At 48.3% G+C, this 14,832-nt stretch overlaps 1 protein-coding gene across 11 annotated transcripts in view; it reads right to left on the bottom strand.

Moving 5' to 3' along the window:
• Positions 1-14,832, bottom strand: part of LOC147638442 (uncharacterized) — a 184,067-nt gene that overhangs the window by 133,880 nt on the left and 35,355 nt on the right. For all 11 annotated transcript variants that reach the window (XR_015265885.1, XM_086798365.1, XM_086798369.1 and 8 more), the window contains 2 exons: positions 8,027-8,143; positions 7,684-7,917 (listed from right to left, as the gene is read on the bottom strand). Coding sequence is in view for 10 of the 11 variants with exons in the window: in XM_086798365.1 (XP_086654491.1) it covers positions 7,684-7,917; positions 8,027-8,143 (351 nt within the window). In the remaining variant the exon portion in view is untranslated. The remainder of the gene's footprint in view (positions 1-7,683; positions 7,918-8,026; positions 8,144-14,832) is intronic.

The raw sequence follows: 14,832 nt of genomic DNA, 5'->3' as shown, positions 1-14,832 counted from the left end.
GCGCTGAAGCGAAGCAAGGCTACGTCTCAACCGACGCTCCTGCTCACGTGTCTCTCCTAGCCGTGTCAAGGCTGCAGCATGCAAAAAAGAGCTGAGCTCGATGAGTCCCTGGGCACACTGGCCTGCTGCATCCTGGTCAAAGCTCTGGCTATCATGCCATATCCCCTCAATATCCTCAGTGAGACTAGGATCTGTAAGTAGCCTCTCTGGGATCCTCAACTGCAAGCTGGTCTCTCGTGCCCTCTCCTCGAGTGTCAAAATAACTAGCGCATGGTCTGAAAAAGAGGTGCCAACGAGAATGCCAACGGAGCCCCCTCGCTCCCCTAACCTGTCGCCCACATAGAAGCGATCAATCCATGATAGATTAGTCCCTCCCTGCCGGCAATCCGACTGAGAGAAACTAAGACTGTCCTGAGAGCGGGAGGAAGCCTCATGCTGCCATGCATCAGTGATCCTCAGTGTCATGCAAAATCGCTCCCAAGCTGCAAGCTCCGTGCCGTGCACTGTAACATGACTGCCTCCCACCCTATCGCCTGGGTCCTCAAGCATGTTGAAGTCTCCCCCGACACACCAATGTGCGGCCTCTGGCAATGCATCCGTAACCTGGGTCCAGAACTCTGCTCTGGCACTAGCATGGTTGGGCGCATAGACATTGAACACGCCAAAGAGCTCATCATGCATCCTCAAAATGACATACTGTGCTCTACCAGGCACAATGATCCCGCGATCCACAATGGCCTGCCGCCATACATCCGCAATGACCATACATACTCCTCCCTGCCCACCCAAGGGGCCAAACCCTGCAGACCAAAAGGTTTCCCATCTACCAGGCATCACCGAACCGTATCTCCGGATCCTGCTCTCACCCAAATGGTGCTCCTGCATCATCAAAATATCAATACTACCCCCAACCAGGCATCTCTGTAGCTCCTGCCTCAAGCAACCACGATAACATATATAGTGTGCGCCGCCAAGGCCCTGTACATTCCATGAGATGATCCTCATGGATGGCCTGCTGAGGTGGAGGCTGTCTCAGCCGTACGGCGGGCCTTCGCAAGCGGCTTGGATGGAGAACAGTCCCCATCCGAGCGGCTGCGAATCTGCCCACCCGGTGTGCTGCAAGAATCTCGGACCAGGCACCAGTGGCGGTGTCCCATGGCGACTGCCTCCCGCTCAGACAAAGCAACCTCGTGTATGCATACATATCCAGGGTCGCGTGCTAAGTCTGCCACTATGCGAACCACCAAATGTCGAATCCCGGAGGCATCCACACTCCGGGGATCAAAGAAAAAATGAGCCAACTCCCATAGTCGGCCTATCACGTCTGTCACCTCCAGATCGCTCACATGGTGAGAAAACTCAACTGCCTGAGTCTTCAAAGTGCTAAGAGCGAGATCCATAGTCCACTCCCGGTCGCTAGGGCCACAGAGAGGGAATGAGAAGGCCACCGCTGAATCAAGTGCCTCCTCCCCTCGGGCCGGAGGTATCACTACATGAACTCTGATGGGTGCTGGCTCATGGGGGCCCTCCGCTCCAAAAATCCGTGTGAAGGAATAATCAAAAGCCTCCGAGCGCTGTCTAGTGTCGAGACGACTCAGCCGACTGTGGATAGAGGATATCCGTGAAGCCCGAATCGGCATGGTAAGTCTCCTCTGCGGAGCTCGAGCAAGGTCGGTGCTCAGTGTCCGCCGGACTGCAGGTGAGCGCCAGGGAACTGCTAGGGCCTCCCGGGGAGCTGAGGCGAGCAGGGGGGGAGAAGGGGGGGAAGAAGGGGGGGGAGAAGGGGGTGGAGAAGGAGCCGCTGCCAAAACCGGAGCGGGGACGGGAGGAGGCGAAGGTGGAAGCGAGGCGGGAGGGGGGGAGGGGGGAGGGGGGGTGGGGGCAAAGGAGGGGGTGCTGGCATCTCCTGGTCCTCAGTTGGCGATGGGGTCTCCTCGTGTAGGGGAGCAAAGCTGTTCCTCACGGGAACCTATAGATGCTGAGACTGTGGCTGCTGCTGCATCGGTCTCTGGGCGTGCTGCTGGGCCTGTCTCCCTCGACGGCGCCCCTATCCAGGCTACCACTCCGAGGTCTCTGTGGGCTGAGCAGGTGTCCCGGAGGCTGCCTGCCGAGCCGCATCTGTGGGCGGGCCATCAGGGGCCTGCTGCTGCTGCGGTGAAGGTCGGGGTCTCCTGCGAGGGCAGGCCTTGGCCAGGTGGCCGACCTGCCTGCAGATAAAGCACTGGTTCGGGAGCCCCGAAAACTCCACTCTCTGATCAATCCATCCCCCCCCCTATCCTAGGTAGCTGAATGACCTTCGGAAGGGAGGAGATGTCCGGAACCAAAACTCTGACCGAAGTTAGCCCAGCTGCTCTGGCCACCACTGAAGCTGCTGTGGGGCCAGTCTCAAGCACCGAACCTACCAATGCTCCTAGCCTAGAAAGGAGCGGAAGGTACTCACGGCGGAGTCCAGGGAAGCAAACTGTAACATGGAAAAGGCGCTCTCCCTGCTCGGCCGCTACTGGGTCAAAGCCATGCTGCCAAGGTCTGAAGAATGCCCGAGCGCCCCTGATGTCAAGGGGACTCATGGCTAGGACCTTGGCCACGCTCTGGGTTGTCTCGAACTCGATCTTGTAGTGTCCACGGCCCAGTTCTGAATGTCCATAATCTTGCCCACATCTGCGAGAAGGCGGGCCTGGAGAAGATCCCGGATCTCCCCTCTGCTGGGGCGAGTGCCGACTATACTGCAGATGGTGGAATGTGCCTGGAGGCGTTCCACCTCTGCGGCGAGGCTCGCTTCCTCTTCTGGCGAAAGAGAAAGCCTGATGGGGGTATCCTCAGGGGCGGGCAAGGGGGCTGCGGGAGAGTCCCTCTGAGGTGGGGTGGGAGGAGCCTCCATCAGAGTTTGAAGCTATGTCGAAGGCGGAGCGAATGCGGAGAGTCCTGCAAGAACCCAGCTGCACACAAAGGGCGGAGGGGGAAGGCGGAAGGCAAAAAGACCCCAGGGGACAGAAAAAACAGAAAGAAGGGGAGGGGGGGGTGGGGGGGAAAGAGAGGGCGACGGCTGGCGGAGGGGGGGCGGGGCGCTGAAGAAGGGAGGGGGGGCGCGAAGGAGAGGAGCAGGGGGGGGCGGCGGGCGCTACAGCGCTGGGGCGCGCAAGCAAACCAAGCGGGGGAGGGGGAACATACGCGAGGGCAGGCGGGGGGGGGGAGCAGACGCGTGGGCGGGAAGGGGGGGAGGGCGTGCAGGCAGCAGCGCGAGCAGGAGGGGGGAGCGTGAGCTTCAGCGAGCGTCCAACGTTGGCTTTGTTGGCTTTAAGAAACATAAATGAATCATCAGCCAGTGCTTGACCCACCAATTGCTGACCCGAAGGCAAAGTTAGCCCAACCACCTCCCCCTCCTGAGCCAACCGAGTAAGAAAAGTAAGCATGGGATGGGTAACCAAAGCAAATAGCAAAGGGCTCAACAAACATCCTTGCCGCAAAGAGCAAGTAAGGGACACTGGGAACATAACTCCACCATTCATCATAATCTAAGACTTAGATCCATGGCTGAGAGTGTAGATCAAATGAGACGTACATGGCCCAAAACCAATAGAATGCATCAATTAAGCAAGGAAAGACCAGCTGACATGATCAAAGGCTTTCTCCAAATCTAGCTGAACCATCACCACCTCCTGCTTTGTTTTCCTTGCATAGTCAATGCCTATTTGAACATTAAGGATATTATGCAAGATATTGCGCCCCTCTATAAACCCATACAGAGCAGGGTGTATCAAGTCCAACAGAAACTTGTGCAATCTATTTGCCAAGACTTTAGAGAAAACCTTATACATACAACCCATCAAAGAGATAGGCCTCCAATGTTTTAAGAAGGCACCTTTGGCAACAACCAAATCACCCCCACTTTCCAAGAATCAGGCATAGCTCCAGATTGCCAGATCTCCTAACAAATGGATGTCAATGGACCCTTCAATCGATCCACATACTTGGAAAACAATTCATTAGTAATGCCATCCCAACCTGGGCTCTTGTCTTTGGGCAAATGAGCAAGCACAAAGCAAATCTCCTGCTCTATAATATTAGCATCTAAAATATTGGCCGAGTCCAAAGATAGTTGATGTTGCACCAATGCTAGAATACTAGTGCGTGCTTGATGAACATCATTAGATAGCACCTCGAGAGTGCCCAAAAGCACCTGGTAAAACTAAAGACACAAATCAATGATGCTATGAGGCTCTGAAATCATCTCTCCCAATGAATTTTCAAGCCTCACAATATTCTATCTAGCATAAGAAGGATGCAATTGAGCATAAAATTTATGTGTCTAACAATTATTATCCTTAAGGGCCTCCAACCGGGTAGATAACTTAGCCCTGGTATAACTTGCCTCCTGACATTCAGCAATGCTACGAGAGAGCCAAGTAATAACAATATCCACTCTATCATTCCCCAGTGATATGATTGCAAGGTCCCCAGTAAAGATGGCCACGTGTCAGCTCTTGCCTCCTTTTCGAGACCTGATGAATACCATACTGACGAGCAAGGCGTTGAACATTAGACAAAAAGCAATCTCAGGCTGACATTCTCTGCTGTATAAAACATAGCTGAAAATTATCAATCAATTGCAGTATGTATCCATGAAAGACCTCATGATCAAGAAAGCTGTGATTGAAGCGCAAAGGCAGCCTCCCAAGCAAAGTTTTATAAACATGCACAGACTGATGCATTATGTCCAAGACCACTGGGAAATGATCCGAAAGAACATGCCTCCACAACCACTTTCAATATCTCAGGCAAAAATAAATCATCGTGCATATTCAGAGAGCCACATTCCCTACGCCAGATCTTTGAGGCAGCAGACCAGCGCATACTGGGGAGATTCATTCTAGACATACAGCGCCACAGAGAGACATCATTACAGGCTCAGACAGCTCCAGAGGGGGGACGACAGACACAGATTACTACATTTTTTCAGAGATCCATCCCACTCCCAGCCCCTACACGGCAGGGAATTACTCTACAGAGAGCAGAGACACTCAGAGCCCGCAGGAGATAGAGGACACCTGGCTTTCGGACACCACGCCTATACCAGAGAGAGATGACAGAGATCAGAGCTCAGTTTCATAGAGAGGGTGCGGAGCGACCGGCTCGCTTCACAGCACACCTAGGCATGTTCTTCAGGGAGCTGAGGACACCCCCTTCATTGATGTATACCATTTTATACCCCCAGTATGGTACAGGATGGAGCTAGCTAGGTTGCATATCATGATTGTATACTCCATGCATATAGCTTTGCATTCTCCTAGTAGTAGAGCTCCATCCCCTCCCCCACCCATTGTACTTATTGCACACCCAGATTCAGCTTTTTAGTTCAGTACTTTTTCATTTTGTTGGGATGACAGAGGATACCCCATACAGGTACACCGATTTGTCTCATAGGCCGAGTTCGGTCTTTTGGAAGACGTTTATAAAATCTTTCTTTCTTTCTTTCTTTCTCTCTCTCTCTCTACAGCCCGGAAGTGGGCAATATACAGAGATGGGCAGGTGATTATTACAGAGCGGCACTCTACATGATGGTGTGCGACCTATGGGACCACTCTAGAGATCGCGGTCTGGAACTGCAATGGACCTCTGCAGACAGATGCAGTTTGTTTGAGGACACATTCAGAGGGTGTGACATGATCCTTTACACACACCCACCAGTGCCAAAGGAGCCAGCTACCTGAGGTGAGGGGATATAGATGGGAGTCCATCCATCATCCACAGTCCCATACAGTAGGAGGCACTAAAGGCTCGGAAGGAGTGGTCATACTCTACATGGAGGAGCTACAGCATGTGATACAGGTGATCAGACAGGATGAGGATGCACAATTCATATGGTTGAGGATCAGTTAAAAGAGACGCCGTGACATCTACCTTGCGGTGTGCAACTTTGCACCATCTACATCCAAATATGCCACCAGTGGGGGAGTCCCCATACTTGCCACTAATGATGATATTATGAGATTCTCAAAACTAGGGATATCCTCCTTGCTGGAGACTTCGATGCCCGTACTGCCAGTGCACAGGCACCCTGCTTCGAGACAAATGATCCCATACATCAAGAGATAGACACTGTGGGCACAGATCTGGAGCAGACATCACAAGACAAGGTGACCTGCACAGACTATGGGGAGTACTTTCTCACCCTTGCCCCATTGGTGTGGCAAGTGATCATGCCTACCCAGCCTTCTCCCTCACATGCCAGTACACCACTCATCCACCTACCTTACCACGCCGTCACCACCCGAGATACCACTTCACCAGGGAGACTTCCTTGGTCTACTCTAATCACATCTTCCGCATCATCTCCGACCTCAACCCACACATCCCACTTGATGAGCTTACCACACAGCTTGCAGCCTCCCTTCACACATCAATCACAGCTGCCTTTCCACACACCAAAGCCACTCCCCGACCACTAGATGGGACTGTTCCACAAAACAGTTGGTATGATGAGAAATGCTGAAAGACCCATGCCTGCCTGCAACAGGAGATTGCTGTGAGCTCCACCAGTCACCAGCAAGCACGAGTGATCTTCCAGCACCTCGCAAGGAGGAAGAAGCGTGCCTATCTAGACACACTTGAGCAGGAGCTATACCAACTTTTTTTGGGACAGGACTGCAATGAGGCTTCGAGGGTGGTATACCATCTAATGGGGGCTAATGCTCCTCTCATGTTTCATGTCATGCTCCTGGTATTCCATGATAAGATTTCCATGGACAGTTTTGCATCACTCCAATGAGATAGTTTTGTTCTCTTTCTATTTTATTTTCTATTACATGATGAGATATGCCATGGACATTATTGTGTCACTTTAGTCTCACAGGCCCATTGGGTCTTTAGTAGACGTTTAATATATCTTTCTTTCTTTCAGTACATTATTACCTCATTTATTACCAAACCATATCATTGTACCCAGCTGTTACCCTTTTGCATTCCGTTCATTTCATTTTTGTACTATAATTTTTTTTTCCCTTTTTTCAACTAGCCTTAGGCCCAAGATCCTCCCGTAGTTACCATTTTTCACTGCCCGTAGGCAAATTTTTTATCTACCCATAGGCGATGCCGTCAAGGAAGCACCTTGTGGGGTTTTAAACCACAGAGCAGAAGCCTACACAAAAATGCTAATGGAACATATTGTAGAACTCCCCTCCTTGGTTGGGCGTCTGCTACTACAGGAAGTCTTCACCTTTGAGGAGGCCAGGCATAGATTTGCTCCCTCCTTGGTGGACTTCCATAAAGCTTCTGGTGCAATACCACAAGCATTGTTGAGCAGCTGTGGACATACAACTTCAGGTGGAGGAGTTAGTCATTCGGGCTACCATGTTACTATATAGGTCACAAGTAGAGTTCACACAATTGAGAGACTCTCAAACATGATACATGGGTGAAACAAGGCTTCCCATTGTCTCATATCCAACTCCTTTGGACGGACATAATCTACACACTAGCAAACACAATGGTCCCTATGTTTTTTATGTGGATATGTGTGGTACTTTTCTCATGCTCTTTAGAGATATCACAATACTAAATGTTCACTTGCACACACACTCCTTAAACTTTTAATGGGGAATCTATGGAGACACTAGTGAAAAACCATGTTAATATTTCTATTTAAGAAAGACCTTTCTAACATGTTCTCAGGGGTATCATACTTACCCACATCGTAAACTGAACCTGATAATCTTCATAGTTGCCTCCAGAGGTGAAGTTTGTCCCAGCTGCATTGGCTTGCAGGGGAGCAAGAGTTTTGATCATGGCATTCTCCCAACCAAGGGCTAGGCTTTTCCTTTGTTCATCGGTAAAGCTCATGTTTAGCCTGTTTGCCATGTACTCAACCCACAAGGGATGCTTATGGTTCCAGTTGTTAGCTCCCCACCTGATTGACCCAATCTGCAAACAATATCCACGATCCCAAGATTCAAATTACTTCTTCTCAAATGATCTATGCAAAACCATTTTCTAAAGTTATCTTAAAGCCTATCATGAGAGGCTCACTTACTGCAGAGATTTTTCCCTGTGGATCATACTCCAGACCACCAAGAGAATCTTCGACAGGACTAGTTGCCCCAAACCATGTCAAACAGCATGGTCTATGTTCAGTAATGCAGTGTTGTACCTGCCATAAGAGAAGACAACTGTACACTAAGGACTGTTTTCAACCATAATTATCAAAATATCAAAATTATTCAAACCTTTGCTGATTACTATGATCAATATCCCCTTTCTCTTTCATTAAGATATCATAAAGCTCCATTTAAATGTATACGTTCATCTCTCTATATGTAAAAGTGGTCCTCCTCTGCCTTTTGATCCTTTGTTCATCCTAGTTGACCAGAAATAAGATTCTCTCTCTCTCTCGGATGAGACACCATCAGTTGTGTTACTTTTGATGAGACACCATCAGTTGTGTACTATGTTTTGGTCTCATAGGCCACTTTGGCCTTTCGTCGCAGACGTTAATATATCTTTCTTTCTTTCTTTCTTTCTCTCTCTCGGATGGCTGCCTCCCCCGACTCACCTTGGAGCAAAGTTTCATTGCACCACCTAGAGAGTGAGGCTGGCAAGGTAGAGGGCATTCTGCAAGAGGCACAAACCTGCAGGATTTGCATGAGTGGAGAGGTGAAGACCAAGGAGCACTATTTGTTTCAATGCCCGTCCTACACTATGAGATCTGGAGGAGATTTCATTGCCTATTCCGAGATGGTTTCGGGCCTTTTTCTCAATTCATCCAAAACGAAAGATGTTTGGGAATGTATTTATTGGAGCTCTGGAGACATCATGAGGGAATATTGAGACAACACCCTAGGACCAAGGTCACACGGATGCCTCCCACGCCTCCATCCGACTTCTTCTCCCATCTTTCGATAGTGAGGCCTGCAGACCAGAGCACCCCCGACCTTTAGCACTCAAGGAGTGGCCAAAGAGCGAGCTCGACTTATACTAAGAGCCTGCCACCCCCGACCCCCAAAGTAGATCTGCGACCTCCTCAAACAACATTGAGAGGTTTGACCCCATGCCACTAACATTACCGCGGCTCTACCGGAGATTCTAGAGGAGGATTCCAAACTTGCAGAAACCTTTCCGTGTGGAGTGTGATGCATCTGGAAGTTGCATTGGGGCTGTCCTAAATCAAGAGGGACATGTTGTAGCTTATGAAAGCCGTCATTTGCATGATGCTGAGCTTTCTTTGGGCATTTATGAGGAGTTGTTGGCTGTAATTCATGCATTGACTATTTTGGAAACACTACCTTCTTGGACTGATTTTATGGTCAAGACAGATCATCAAAGCCTAAGGCACTTCTTGATGCAAACAAAGCTTTCGAAGAAGCATATGAGGATGGCAAACTTCTTTTCTATGTTTCATTTTCAAATTATGCACACTCCAGGAGAGAAGAATGTGGTGGCAAATGCACCGTGAATTGTACCATACAGATGTTGGGAAATCGAAGTTAAGTGTGGGAATAGTCTCTTAGCCTAGGAATCTTTCCTTGAGGTAAGAAGTGAAGTCACACCTCATTTAATAAGGTCAAAGAAGAGGTTGTACTTTCAGCCCATAAAAGGGGCACCAATGTACTCACAAATCAATCAATCAAGCAAACTTGTACTTTGTGCCCAATCTTAGTCATTTATACTCTCTCTCTCTCACTCTCCATAGCTCCATCAGTATCATAGTCATGACGGCTATAGTGCAGAAGTCTCCATAGACACTCATCCAATAATGGTATCAGATCAGGAGCCCAATACATTCTCCATCTTCATCTTTCTACAATCTTCAGGCAGCCCTAGTCGTGAGGTCACTTATGTGTGTAGCCCTGGTCCTTCTATGCACAGCCTTGTTGGTCACTAACCTCTGTGCACTGGTCGCTCGCTCCCTGCACCCCCGACAGCTAAGAATTCATCCCTCTAAACGTAGTCTTTCAGGTCGTCCTGAGCCAATACTTCCTATCGACGAAGCTCAACCACCATAGCCTGTTGTAGCTGCACCCTCGCCTAAGACCTAGGCTTGCTAAGCTTGGCATGGGTTAGGTAGGCTAGACAAAGGAGATACACCACCATCTTCACCGCCTTTTCCGCCGGCTACTCCAACTCGGTGCCTACACAAAACAGCTCGCGAGGCATCCAAATAGAGATTGGGTAGCGCAATTTTTTGATTTTGCATCTCCACTCAGATCCACCACCTCTGCCATTGCAGCGCTCTTCACCACCCACCTCCGCCAGTGGCGCCGTTGCTTCCACCTAGCTGAACTGGCTCTACAGAGCAAAATTTGGGGGTTTTTGAAAAATTGTACCATTAACCCCTAATTAAGGACCCCGCAAACATGTAATTGGGGGGTTTTCAAAATTGAAGCCAAAATTGGCTAATTAAGGGTACTTGCCTACTCTCTTTTTTTTTTTCAAGAAAGAGACTTCTATTAAGTATGAAAAAGGCATACAACAATCAAAGCTATAAGCCAGAAAAGAATAGAATCACCCCAATATGTAAGGTGATTTCAACCACTGAGGAGCATCGTGATGCCATGAGAGACCTATGGGACTAGAGGAAAAGAAAATGCCATGGTCCCACTCCCGCATAAATATAACGTGCTTTGCCTATGCAGAACGAGAGGACCCCTGAATACAAGCCCAAGTAGCCGTAAGAGTATGGATGATATCACCCCATATAGTACTAATGCACTCAGACCCAAAAATCTAGACACCCTCAATAGCCTCCGTTCATCTAGCTCTCCAAATCTGCCATGCTGTAATACTGGCAATAATCTCCCAACTGGTGTCAATCCTCTGTCTGGGGGGCGTATGATCAAAGTGAGGGACATCTTGCAATAAACCATGCTGGGCAATACCTCTACGAATGAAAATAGCAGAGTCTGTACTCCCCTCGTAAAAGAGCTACGGACCGCACTGGAAGAGCCAAGCAACTGCCCCCAAGTCACATGCATGGCGCGGCCACTCAATTTGCCCATAAGTTGGGCTACAGAACCCCAAATCTGCTGTGCAGTGTTGCATCCCCATAAACAATGTTGTACAGTCTCAGAATTTGCCGCACACCTAGGGCAGGTAGGTGCTACACCGAAACCCGATCTCCACTGATTAGTGGGGAGACCACCATGTAAGAATAACCAAAAGAAATGAGAGTCTAGCTCCTTCTGTATGAATACCAAATCCTTTGCCAATATCTGCGTTGTATCACTTGAGAAATATCATGTTGTAAAAATGGGGGAGAGACAAAGATAAACTGAAACTGAAATGAGAGCAAGACTAGAGGAAAACACAAAGCATAGACATACCTTGAGATGAGTGTAGACAAGACACAAGATTGATACATTCATTGATGTGACACCTACAATTTATAGGTGAGAAGTACAAGATTGAGTAGACTCACTTATGGGATAAATGTAGAGGTGCCACATGGCACTAGACTCAAGACACAAAGACTGAAACTAGACTAGAGAAATAGTACACCTAGTGTGCACTTATTTCCAACACCCTCCTTAAGTGGACACTAGGAGGAAGACAAAAGGACAAGACTATAACATGACAAAAGATAAAACCAAGACAGAGAGACTAGATAAGGATTGAGAGACAAGCTAGAAGACAAGATGGACAAGACTAGAAGACAGACATAAAGACTGATAGACTGAGAGACAAGACATGAGAGACAAAAGATCCCGAGACACCCCTCCTCAAGTGATATCCTCATATGGGTCCACAAGGGTAGGGACAAGAGTGGATCATAGACAGATAGAGAGAGAGAGACAATCAGCCAGTAGAGTGGTCCCATAGAGAGAGAGACTTTCAGATAGACATGAGAGAGACTGACAAAATGGGGACATAGACAAAAAATGCCAAGAGAATGTGGGTAGCTAATCCACAAAAGAGAGGCATATAGACTGATAGATAGAGTGTCAAAGACATGTGACAGGATAGACACACAGGATAGACACATAGACAGAGAGACTGACTGATTGTAGATAGATAGAGAGATGGACCTAGATAGATAATCCCTCCTCAAGGGCAATCCTCCTGCTAGAGTGGGTAATGCAGGGGTGCCTCTTGGATAGGGACAAAGATAAGTCTATGTAGACAAATAGACACGACATTACCCCATGATCTACATCATTGGTGATCAATGGTGGTAGATAGCATGAAAGCATAGACAAATATGAGAGAGATGGGAAGGTCTTGCCATATTTGGCAGTGTCTAATCCCGTACATGAGAGACAGATAGATGAAGGGAAGGTCTTACCACTTGCTGAAATGCAAGGGCAGTGTCTAATCCCATGAAAACTGAAAATTAAATTTTTTATATTTTGAGTATTTTTCAAAAGTAGAAGACTAAAAATTACATCTAGATATCCTGATTTGATTACTCCAGCTTGAGCAGGTCTTCCCTCTTTCAAAACCATATCTTTGACAGTCTATCCAGAGGGATAAACCATGAATGCTGAAAGTAATCATGAAGCATGAAGAACTTGCTAGAGTCGTGAAAGTGAGTGGGCATTAGGGCCAGGCTGAGGATTGTTAAACGAAGAGCATCCATACCTCGAAATTTGCAGAGCCAGGAGCAGTCTTTATGCTTGGAACAGATCAGCAGGAGAACAAGAGTAGAACAAGACTTTGACAATGTAGCTTAAGGTACAGCTCAAAAGTGAATGCTGAGTGATAGTGATCTTCAGTTGATGCACAGGACCAGTCTACACGAGTGGCAAGGAACAAGAGCCACAAACTGGTAGAGGCTAGTGGTTGCAACCATAAACAAGGACTGAAGCATCAAGACAGGACCAGATTCTTCCAGCAAATGATCAAGGCTGTAACTGAACTGGATAGCTGAAACAAGGCTGCTGAATATTTTCAACTGCAGGGCGGGGAAGATATTTGAACATGATGATGCCTTCGATGAAGGTCGCCCAGAGTGATGTGCCCCAAACCGTAGAAAAGCTGAGGAGGTAGATCAGGCGGAGAGGCACCATAGTGCTGCTGTTGGTAGAGGTGCTGCCCACATCCTCGAATCCAGAGGTGAGGGGATCCAGGGAGGAAACCACCACAACAAAGTGTGAGATCCGCTCTGGCCAAGCCAAAAGCCAAGCCAAGCGGATGAACGCTGAAGCTGGGCCAGAAGTTATTGACAAGAAAGAGGGCCGAAATATTGGACTCCCCAGGTAAGAGCTTGTAGGGCGGATCTCAGCCAAAACAGCCACACTGCCCAAGGAGTGCTGCGCAGATAGAACAAGAGCTCATAGGCAGGTTTTGAGCGCACACAAAGCTGAGTCGACTGCACTAGGCCAGCACAGGAGAGTGGCAACGGTTGGTGAGGTCGAGACTCGATATGCAGCACGAACAGGCTGGAGTCATGGACGTCACAGCAGAGGAAGGCTCTGATACCATGTTGTAAAAATGGGGGAGAGACAAAGATAAACTGAAACTGAAATGAGAGCAAGACTAGAGGAAAACACAAAGCATAGACATACCTTGAGATGAGTGTAGACAAGACACAAGATTGATACATTCATTGATGTGACACCTACAATTTATAGGTGAGAAGTACAAGATTGAGTAGACTCACTTATGGGATAAATGTAGAGGTGCCACATGGCACTAGACTCAAGACACAAAGACTGAAACTAGACTAGAGAAATAGTACACCTAGTGTGCACTTATTTCCAACATATCATAGCTCTCCCAATGAGACCTAAGAGTAGGGATCCTATGCATCTGTCGAGTGAGGAGAATCCTGGTTCCGGACTATGAAACTGAAAAAGGGAAGGCTTTTCAATGGATCGAAGGCATCAATCCACTCCCACTCTCTTGGATCCCACTGAAGATATCTGATAGGACTGCCACCATACTTGCATACTCTTACATTTGGGCTTTCTAAGAAATAGGGGCATTGGCACTCAATTGAAGCCTCCACCGACACATTGAAAGTCCCTTGGGTGCTCTACCCTGGCCCTCGAGCCTAAAATGATGAGCCAAGCATCCACTACTTGGCGTCGCCTCGTCAGAAGAGGATCTACACCGGCAAACATCATGCATAGGAAGTCCCTGCAACTTCCACGCTTTTATGTTTTAGTTGTGTGTTCGAGTCAATAAGGGTCCTCTACCTAGGTCGTCCCCCAAAATGTGTATTTTTCCCTTTATTTTGTATGTTCCAAACTCTGAGATTTCGTAAATTCTAGCCAGGAGTAAGGGACGATTAGTTTCTATACTCTACCTAGGTTTACTCGGGATTCTTTTATCACAACACGGGAGGTGTTGAGTGGTGAATCAACCGAGGGGGGACTAGAAAACGGAGTAGGTAATGAAACTTTTCTGCGTAAGGTTTCACCACTCCTTCACTCCGAAGGGGGGATTTGTTGGGAAATCGGAGTTAAGTGTGGGAGCAGTCCCTTAGCCTAGGAATCTTTCCTTGAGGTAAGCAGTGATGTCACACCTCATTTAATAAGGTCAAAGAAGAGGAGGTACTTTCAGCCCATAAAAGGGGCACCAATGTACTCACAAATCAATCAATCAAGCAAACTTGTACTTTGGTGTCTCTTCCGAGAGGGTTTTGGACCATTACAACATGTGATGGAGTTTGAGGATCAGAGGTGTTTGGGGCTTTTCTTATTGGAGCTCAGATGCCATCAAGAGGCTCTCCTACGAGCCAGGACAGCACACCAGGATCCACCCCGCTAGCGAGCCATGACAGATTTTTTCGGGCCAAGACCACCCCGGCAAATACGACCAAGACTTCCACTACCCCCTCGACGAGCCAGACATCCCATAGATGTCCTTCAAGAGGAGTCACCCTTGATAGAGCCATAACAC

This window comes from Cibotium barometz, chromosome 5 (assembly GCF_041138505.1).
Source record: "Cibotium barometz isolate CiBa-2024 chromosome 5, ASM4113850v1, whole genome shotgun sequence".
NCBI classification, from domain to species: domain Eukaryota; kingdom Viridiplantae; phylum Streptophyta; class Polypodiopsida; order Cyatheales; family Cibotiaceae; genus Cibotium; species Cibotium barometz.
The sequence above is the reverse complement of the archived record's forward strand: the minus strand, read 5'-3'. Positions and strand labels throughout refer to the sequence as shown.